This window comes from Camelus dromedarius, chromosome 24 (genome assembly GCF_036321535.1).
Source record: "Camelus dromedarius isolate mCamDro1 chromosome 24, mCamDro1.pat, whole genome shotgun sequence".
NCBI classification, from domain to species: Eukaryota; Metazoa; Chordata; class Mammalia; order Artiodactyla; family Camelidae; genus Camelus; species Camelus dromedarius.
This window is the reverse complement of record NC_087459.1, coordinates 27,244,636-27,254,243: the sequence shown is the minus strand read 5'-3', so window position 1 is coordinate 27,254,243 and position 9,608 is coordinate 27,244,636. Positions and strand designations below refer to the sequence as shown.

The window sequence follows — 9,608 nt, the reverse complement described above, 5'->3', positions numbered from 1 at the left end:
TTCTGGCACTAGAAGATTCTCAAAGCCCATCTTGTGTATTTCCTGCTTGAGCCCTAGAACCAGCCATTTCCCCAAGAAGCTTTCATTCCTTTTATTGTAGAATGGTATAAAGAAACCAAGATGTTAGTGCTAGGTGACCTGTATCTTTTTATTTTTAAAATGTCACCCTTAGAAAACTTAAACCTACGTTATGCTCAAATACTTCTGGACAGCACTGCCTCTGTCCTAAAATGACTTCTCTTAATCCCATTTTCAAACTCATGACCCAGTTCTCTTTTTCCCTTCACTATCAAACTTTTTAAAGGGAGAACCAGCAATTCTTGCCTTTACTTCTTCCATCACATGCTGTTATTTAACTTCCTGCAGCCTGTCTTCACCCCACTGCACTGAGATGGCTCCCTCTAAAACTATGAAGAATCTCCAAATACTCCTCAGTCCTTTCCTGCTGAATCTGGGGTTCATGGCACTGCTGAACTTGTCTTCTTGAAAAACTTTGGCTTCAATGACCTCCTCTGCTAGCATGCCCTCCCATCTCTCTGATCATTTCTAAGTTTCCTTGGCAACCATATCTAAGCTGTTCCCTTAGGTTCTGGTGTTCCATCTTCTCAACTCCTTTCCATCAGTCTGGTATTTTCTCCCCAGGCAGACTCACCCACTCGCACACTGTCATTAACAGAACAAAGTTAACATACACTAAAGTAGCATCGATGACCCCCCACCCCAGACCAGCCCCGCCCCTGCCTCATCTCTGAGACCAGCTCCAGCTGCCCCATTCCTTTGTGGACCTAGATCCCTGAAGGCTCTTCTCCTCTGCCTGTCCTCCACTTCTTTCAGCTGAAATGCCAACTCCACATGAAGAATTAACTGCCCTTTCCTCTGCCTTCTGCATATTGGATGTGTATCAGTTAAGATCTTTTGGATGAAAGCACAAACACTAACTCTGGTTAGCCTACAAAAGAGGGCACTTATTAAATGGGTGCACAAGTATGCCATTGATTCTGTCAGGATCTGGCTGGAGACAGAAAGGTGCACACAAGAGAGGAGTTGAGAGTTTAAAGAAGGGACTACTTGTAAAAGAATGGTGGTGGAGAGGGGAAATAGCTCAGTGGTAGAGCGCATGCTTAGCATGCATGAGGTCCTGGGTTCAGTCCCCAGTACTTCCATTAAAAAAAAAAAAGAAAGATCAGAGTTAAGGGAACCTATGGGAAATGGTGCAACAGTCAGGGCTGGCAACAGTGCTGTTCACCACTAGGCCTAAAGGAACAAAGGAAGAGTAACAGAAGGAGAGGGCCACCTGCCAGGAGTCTTTTGCAGAGGGAAGCTGCCAGCCCATTGCCCAGCAGGCAGAAAACCAGGAAAATCAGTATCTCGAACTCCCTCTCCTGCCTTGGGATCTCCTGCCAGTCCCTCCCCTCCACTGAATCCAACAGGAAGCCAAAGGAGTTTGTATTTCAATGGGGCCAGCCTCCCCGGACACAGCAAGGTGGAGAAGGTGGAGAGCAGGCATGGAGTCATGGAACTGAAGGAAGAGCTGCATAACCAAAAACTGGATCTGGAAGTTGTCAAGCACACAGCAACCAAGGCCAATGCCCAACAGATTCAGCTGGTCAAGAGATAACAAGCAGCTTTTGATTCAGTTTGTTACCTACATAGATGGCAGAAGGCAGATTAGCCAAAGGTGGCAGCTCCACGTGGTCCTCGTTTCACACGCCAAAAACGTTGGTGTGGAAATCAAAGGGCTCTTGGCTGAAACTTGAATTGTGGGATGGGATATCCCATTGCTGAGGAGCCAGTTCCAGACACAGCTAAGTTGTTTTACAGGCTGCAGCCCTACTGGGAGGGAGGTGGGGCAGAAAGCCTCAGGGTTCATCAGAGCCCAGAAGGCAATGTCCTATGAGTCTCCCATGGGGATGAGGAGGTCGGTAAAGATGGCCCCAAGGTGGCACCTCACAACCCTCCCTCCTCTCCTGTTCCTGGAGGATGGCTCATAGGCCATGGGGCAAGCCTTTGTCTGTCTGGCCGACGTGGATTCATGCAGAGTCATTCCCCACAGAAGGCTCTCAGGCAGCTCCACAGACCTCAGGGCACCAAGCCTCAGATGACACAGCCCCAACCATTTTCTCTCCTCTGACTTTCAGATTCTTGGGAGAGAATTCAGCTGTCCCAGCCTTGGTCTAAGGAGGCCACCGTCAGCCGTGGCCAAGGGCAGGCTCACCATGAACAGACATGGCTCTGGGCCCACTCCTATGTGCCCAGCAGCTTTCAGGGATCAACCACACACCCCGTCTGGCCCCAACTCGCCTCTGCTCTGAAGGAGTGTCATTTCCACCTCCTCTAACAGAAAGGGAAGTCGACAGCAGTCTCTGACAGAGTGGTTGACATGACTGACCACAAACTGATGGGCAGGGGGTGGAAGCGAGATGTGGCCCCCACCAGAGGCTGGAGCTGCTTTTAAAGACCCGAGCATCAAGCAGTGTATATATACAGCAGTTCATAACTGCAAATCACTTGAAAAGGGAGAAACAGTATCAAATTTATTATCCTTGAAGTTATTTAAAGGTCACAGTGATGGGGAAAATTATGTGAGGGGGTGTTGCCACCCTCAGGGGAAAGAGGAAGCAGAGATCATGGTTAGGAGGGGCCGAGGGAAGCCCAGGTTGACCGATGGACACCAAGGCCTGGCTCTGCTAGTTAATAAGCAGGTTAATAGCCTGAAAAGAGGTTGATACACACGCCCCTGGCCAATGCAGATAGGACCGTGGTCCTTTTCTCCCTATCATTTAAGTGTTTCTAGGGACCCCCAGGCATGAAGACCTCCCCTAACAATGAAGACATCACCTCTGCTCACTAGGGCCAGCAGGACCCCTCGTGGCACTGCGCCCGCTGGGAAAGCAGCCCCACTGGCATCCCTACAGCTTGGTGGGCTGCGGGGGGCTGAGGTGACCAGGCCCGCTGGGCGGGGGCAGCACCATGGGCAGGGAGTTGCTGCCCCTTTCGTGCCAACACGTGTCCAGGATGGGGTAGAGCTTGCCCTGGAAGTCGGCCTGGAATGTGTAGAGAGGCCGCAGGTCATCAGGGCGGTCGGCGTCAAAGAAGGTGAGCTCCCCCTGCTCATAGTGCAAGTAGACGCCGATGCGATGGGGGTGGCCGGCCACGGGCAGGGGCACCCGCGGACAGCCAAAGGCTTCGTACCCCCGGCCCTCCTTCAAGCCGATGAGCCACACGCCGTGCTCCGGGGACTTGCTCACCTTGCCCTTGCGACTGGCCGTGCCCTTGATGACCCCCAGGCGCCAGTCGCTCTTGCTGCCCACCACCACCTCCCAGTAGTGGCGGCCGCAGGAGAAGCCCCTGCTGGCCAAGACGCACGTACTATAGTCGAAGCGCTCAGGCTGGCTGGCGCGCCGCTGGGCCAGGAGCCCGCACTGCACCACCGTGTTGCCCTTGGAGAGCTCCAGGAGCGGGTGGGCCGTGGCAGGGTCCAGCTTGAGGGACTCCGGGGCTGGGAAAGATCAGAGAAGATGTAGTTTCGAGCCACACAGGAGGCAGCAGACTCTGACCCAAGGGAGGCCGACTGGAGGCCCTGAGCTCCTGCGGGGAGGACCTGCCTTAGCCTCATCCCTGTACCTACACGGGCTAGAAGGGGCTGGGCCCGGAGCAGGTAACCCTAAGGGTGTTTGCTGAATGAGTGAATGATACCCGAAGAATGGAAAAAAGGGGCAGCTGTGAGCTGAGGCATTCTGGTAAGGGAAACGGTGCGGGCAGCCTGCCTAAGGCCAAGGTGCTGATGGAAGGACCTGGAAGACCGCCTGTCACTGTGCTCCACAGCGTCACACCCCAGGTTTTCTGGAGAATCTGTAACAACTGTAGCTGCCTTCTTGGATCCCCTAGCAGCCTGCTCAAGGACAAACTATCCCAACTGACCTCTCTGCTCGCTGCCAGCTAATCAGTTACGCCCCAAATGTGCAAACAACTCAGAGATTATCTGTAGTTTTTCCCTCCCCTTTCTCCTTTTCTCCTGTATAAACCCTGTTTTTGTCTTTGTTGGATGAAATCAGTCTATTGATGATTTCTTCTGTGCTCGTAATGCAGGAGTTAATTAAATGTCTGAGTTATTTTTTGGTAGAGCCACAACTACCATTATTAGGCACTGAACTACACACGGATGTTTAGAAGCTATACAACCCAGCAGGGTGGGCTCAGAAATTACACAACTCATTCGGTCACCAGTTAGTAAGAGATGGAGCTGAGCTGGAGCCCACACTGCTGGGGGAAGCCTATCCCTCGCCCTCAGCTCTAGCCGGGCCGGCCTGCCTTCTGTTACCCTGCACCTCACACAGCGTAGCCCCCACGAAGGATGATGGGTTGAGTTGGCGGGGGGGGTCAGGGGCCTCACCTGGCAGAACCTTTCGGAAGAGCCTTTTCCACACAGTCAGCTTGATGTCAGCCTGGTGCAGGCCTGGTTTGAAGGAGATGGGGCTGAACGCACCTTCCAAGGGCCGGGCCTGCTGGAGCTCTGCTCTGCGGGCAGTGGTGCACAGGGATGGCAGACCTGCTCACCGTGCACCCCAGCCCTTCACCCGGACGCCAGCCCACAGCTCAGAAGCCCGTGCACTCAAGATGCCCACCACGTCCTCCCCGCCACCCTCCTCTTAGAGGCCCGGCTTCCTCCTGGATGGCAAACCCTCCACATCAGTAGCTCTCAAGGTGCAGGTCTGGGGCCAGCAGCATCACCTGGGGGCTTTTAGAAATACAAATTCTCTTGGGTCCCACCCAAGACCTGCTGAATCAGAGCTGATTACTGGGGCCCAGTGAGCTGCGTTTTAGTGAGCCCTCCAGGTGGTTCTGATTCACACCACTTGAGGACCACTTCTCTGTATCCAGGGACCCAGGCCCCCAGCTCCAGCTGGAGTGGAAACCAAACTCAGCCAGTCAGATCCCCTGTCCACTCAGTTAAGCCAATGCTCCTGACCAAACAGTCCTTAGGACAAAGGGAAATTTGAGAAAACAAGCAGACGCTCATAAACAGGGCTGAGGAAGGCTCAGTACGGGTGGTTCATTTGTTGGGACTGGAAAGTGGATCCAACACCTTTCTATAAGCCGTGGCCTGTTCCGTTACCCACCATCACCCTCTCCTCTCCACTTCTGCCCTGTTACAACTGCAACACTGAACTTCTCATAACGCTGCAAGCTCGACGCACTTCACCCTTTCACATGACTCTGCCTGCCTGCCACCTCCTGTCCTTTGCCCTCTCACCCACCCGACCTGAGCACTCTGCCCATCTCCCCTCATCACCTCCTCCTCCTTGTTAATTCTGTAGCTTGTGCAAACTTCTACTGTTCTAGGTACACAGGGTGATGTAACCACCACCACCTCCCATGAGGTTTGGCGACCCCTGAAGGCAGGGACGTGACTTTCCCTGTGCTCAGTACAGAGCTGGAGGTGGGCAGCTGCTCCCAAGGCCCCATGAAAACTGAAGGGAGGATCTAGTGGACGTGAGATGCCCAGGCCCGCAGCCACCAGACCCTCGCTGAGGACTCCTTCTGAGGTGATTACCTGGAGGCAATGGAGTGGTACTTCTGGAAGACAAGAAGGAGGTGGGTTAGGGCATGGAGGAGGCTACACGGAAGCCGTTAGGAAGGGGGAGGCCCTTGGGGCGTGGGGGACACTCCCTCGTCCTCTCACCCGGATGAACTCGTGGTGACTCTCGTTACCGAGCTGCTCCAGCACACCCTCAGCCTGGACCAGCCGCTCCCGAGCGCCCCGGGCCTGCTCCAGCTGCATGTCCAGGGAGGCCACGAGGCCGCGCGTGTGGCCCTCCACCCCCTCCAAGCAGCGGGCCTTCTCCTCATCCACCAGGTGGTGCAGCTCCTGGAACTCACGGCGGATCACCCAGCTGAAGACGTCAGATTCATTCTGGGACAGGAGGGGGCTGGTCAAAGCGGGAGCTGTGTCCCCAGAGCCTGGCCGCTTAGGCCTTGCTGAGCCTTCCCAATGGTGCTGGTCCTGGTACCCGACTCCCAGGCTGACTCCTGCCAGGGTGCTCACATGCTGCCTGGGGGTCCCAGGTGTGGCCATGGGGGAGGTCAGCAGTGGCAGCCGAGAGGCGGGGCACAGCTCAAACACAACGGCCCTGCTTTTGCCTGTTTTGACCACTAAGTGCGAACACGAGATTTTGCGCTATCACAGGGTTCCGCAACTGAGAAACGGGCTGAAAGATCCCAGAGAGCAGGCTTTGCAGTGAGATAACCAGGATTCCCTGTGTGACCCTGAGTTCTGCCTCCCTTAGACGGGGTACTGCTGCCCCCATCTCCAGGGCAAGGAAGATAAACTGAGTTGACTTTCAAGGGACATGGGTCTTGCTGGTCTCCTGCTCCTGTTTCACGACAGCCTGCAGCGCCCAGACTCCACACCCTCCCTGCCCCAATGCGCCCCTCAGCTAGGAAAAGGAGACAGCCACCGAGGGCTCAGGCCTTTCCATGCCTGTGCTCCAAGGTCCCAGCAGGGCACCGCACAAGCTGTCAAGGGCAAGCAGATACAGGTGGCAGGAGTGGGCGGTCATGCCCACTGCTGAGCTGTTTGCCTCCAGGACTGGGTTCTGGGTTATCTCACTCCCAAGGACATGGAGGACATAAGCCAACTTGGAGACAGTCCTGACAACTGTGCAGAATTCCCCTAAGAGCCTTTGCACTTTCCCCACCCTGCCCTGGAATGCTTTGAATTCTGGCTTTATATGGAAGACATGGACTTCTGTAAGGGACAAATTAGAAGTGGGATCTGCAGGAACGGGTCCCGGGAAGGGCACAGGGATGGAAGGGGAGGGCACTCACAACAATCCGGGTCCTGTTGTTCACCAGTTTGGCGATCTGCTCATCCACCTTCTTCTGCTCCTGCTTCAGGTCGGAGATGAGGGCTGCCAGCTCCTCCTGCAAGCGATGTACCATGACCCCACGAGCCGCCAACCCCTCTCCCTCTCAGCTTCTAGGGGGCAGCCCTGGGCCTTGCCCTTCCTGGGAGCATTCCCTGTGGAACCAGGGAGAGCCCCAGATACCCCTGACCCTCAAATAGGTAGGACTATTCAAGAATATTCCACACTGATGGCAGGAACTGCCCAGACAGAAGAGAACCTCTACGTTATCCCTCTATGACGTGGACAGAGCTGCTGAAAGTTGTTACAGCCCCCCGGAAGTCACCACACACCATCCAATAGGGGCAGCTACCAATCTGAAGTCAACACTCCCTGCATGGAATGCTGCCTGGAGGGTAGCCACCAGGTGAACTTTTTGGTCACCAGCAGGTCCAGAATTAGTGGGCATCTGACCAATAGTCATCACGAAAAAGGCTGGCCCCAACTGAGGCCAATGGGACATGCAGTGGCCCAGGTTACACCTGGTGACCCCCTACTCCTTATAAAGACCTCAATCCATCCCCAGAAGCCTTGGGCGACTTAGGGCCTCCCAGGCTGAAGTAAACTCACTTCTCCTGGGCTGCCCTGGCTCCCATGTGACCTAGCCTTAGGGGTCCAACCAGAACCACCAAGATCATCATCTGGCCGCACCATGATGGGAGCCCTGCAGGTTTGTGCCCATGGAGGGTACAGAATCTTGGTGTAGGTAGTGCCCAAGCAGAAGTCAGATGCAAAAGCCTTTCAGAGAGGGAGCTGAGATAAAAACAAAGCAACGGGAGAATCATGGACACAGAGTCCCTGCTCTCTGGCATCTCATAGCAGCCTGGGAAGGGCATCCCAGTGGTAAATGCTCCTGAGGCAAAGAAAGAGGGGACTGGTTCTTTCTCATCAACTTGGCCACAGTGAGTGGGAACAGAACTATGCAAATAAATAAACTATCTCAAGATCTCAATCGATAAAACAGGACTGCATGAAAGAGATCTGATAAAGAAAATTAATTTGGTTGCACCACAGAGAGGAATCTGGAGATCACAAAAACCCACATCCAAAACCGGGACCCAAGACCTCCCCAGCCTATAGCCAGAAATGACAAGCTCCCACATGGCTCCTTCTCTGCTAATAAAACTGGACTCCACTTCATTGCACTGCAATTTGCCTTCCTCCACCGTAATCCCTGCACCTGGGCAGCTGCTCGAAAAGTGTGCTAAAAGTCTGTGAGTTCTGCTCCAGGGCAGAGGTGCTGGGAATGCAGGACCGGGCTCGGAGTCCCCAGGGGCGGCCTGGCTCTCCGCTCCCCAGCAGCCTTGCTGCCCACCTTCATGCGGCTGTAGACAGTGGACACAGGTGTGACCCGATGATGCTGGTGGGAGCCCAGCAGGCCGCACAGGCCACAGATGAGCTCCTGGTCCTTCTCACAGAAGAGGCTGAGCGGGTTCCGGTGGTGTGCGCAGACCTGGGGCTCTGGGTCTCCAGGGAGCTGCAGGGCTTCGATCACCCGCGCCAGGGAGACGTTGGGTGGGGAGCTGCTGCCGTCCACTTCCTGCCGGCACACGGGGCAGCGCAGCTCTGAGTCCAGGTGGCGGGACAGGGACAGCAGGCAGCGCTTGCAGTAGGAGTGGCCGCACTGCAGCATCAGGGGCTCCTTGAAGACCTCCAGGCAGACGGGGCACTGCAGGCGGTCTTCCAGCTCCAGCACGCTCACCTGCCACGCCATTCACAGCACCCGCTGGAACCCAGGGCAGCCTCCCTGGAGCCTGCTCCCTCCACTCCTTCCGCCTCCAGCCCCCAGCGCCCCTGAAAAATGAGAGGCTCTTAAGGATGCCAGTCCTGACCCGCGATTACCTTGGGCCTCTTCTCCCATCTTTAAAACAAAGGGCTTAAATGAAAAGGATGGTCACTTGGAGGTACAGGATTCTACACTTTTAACTTGAATTTGGAGGTAAACATGAAAGGGGCCATCTGAGGGGTCACTTGGAGCAACACAAATAGTGCAAACTCCAGCCCAGCTCCTGACCTAGAACTAGACAGCAAAAACAAGCCAAGGTCCTTCCCACATTCTGGATCAGTTCTCAAACAGGAGAGCAGCTGTTGGAAGCATAGTTACAATAGAATTCCTGAGTCACCCTTTCACACATCTCCAGTGAGCCCCGGAAATCCACATTTACAACAGACGCCCCCCAGGTCATTCTAAAGCAGAGAGTTTGGTCTTAGAACACACTGTTCCAGAGAGTCTGGCCCTTGGAGGGCTATCTCCGAAGCTCCCACCCAGCTCCCCTGTGAAAACTGGCGCTGAGGGAAGAGAAGCATCTCACCGGAAGTCAGCAGCGGGCCCAGGGGAAACCCCCACAATGGACTACCTAGTTTCTCAGGATTCGCTGGGGTCTCACACCTGCATCACTGACCCACTCTGCTCAGCCTTCTCTTCTCCCCAGGATGGGACAGCAGACCTGGGGACTGCAGCTGAACACCTGCTGTACCAACTAATCTCTGCCCCTTTCCTCCTCCCCTTTCCCAGAAACACCCAGGTGTCCTCAAGGTCGCTCAGAATCAGGTGGAAGCTGGGCCACATCACGGGACTGGGGAGGCAGCCTCTGCTTGGCCAGCTCCGATAACTGCAGTGCTCAGGTGCTCGCCTGGGCCAGGCACGGGTGAGGGGTGGAGACAGGGGACCGGAACCTGCTCCTACCTCACAGACCCCAGACG

General features: G+C 55.1%; 1 protein-coding gene across 1 annotated transcript; it reads right to left on the bottom strand.

Annotated features, from left to right (window-relative positions):
- Nucleotides 1-2,508: 2,508 nt before the first annotated feature.
- TRIM50 (tripartite motif containing 50) lies at nt 2,509-9,470 on the bottom strand. Its single transcript, XM_031432717.2, has 7 exons — nt 9,218-9,470; nt 8,221-8,699; nt 6,829-6,924; nt 5,684-5,914; nt 5,555-5,577; nt 4,394-4,518; nt 2,509-3,499 (listed from the first exon to the last, which is right to left on the bottom strand). The coding sequence occupies exons 2-7, from the start codon at nt 8,617-8,619 to the stop codon at nt 2,910-2,912; spliced, it is 1,464 nt and encodes a 487-aa protein (XP_031288577.1). The 5' UTR covers nt 8,620-8,699; nt 9,218-9,470; the 3' UTR covers nt 2,509-2,909.
- Between the last annotated feature and the right edge of the window lie 138 nt (nt 9,471-9,608).

Excerpts from the sequence above, each read along its gene's own strand:
- TRIM50 (XM_031432717.2), bottom strand. The coding sequence starts at position 8,619 with ATGGCGTGGCAGGTGAGCGTGCTGGAGCTGGAAGACCGCCTGCAGTGC. Across the intron at positions 6,925-8,220 it reads CTGTCTACAGCCGCATGAAG|GAGGAGCTGGCAGCCCTCAT; the intron begins GTGGGCAGCAAG and ends CATCGCTTGCAG. Across the intron at positions 5,915-6,828 it reads ACAACAGGACCCGGATTGTT|AATGAATCTGACGTCTTCAG; the intron begins GTGAGTGCCCTC and ends CTCCTGTCCCAG.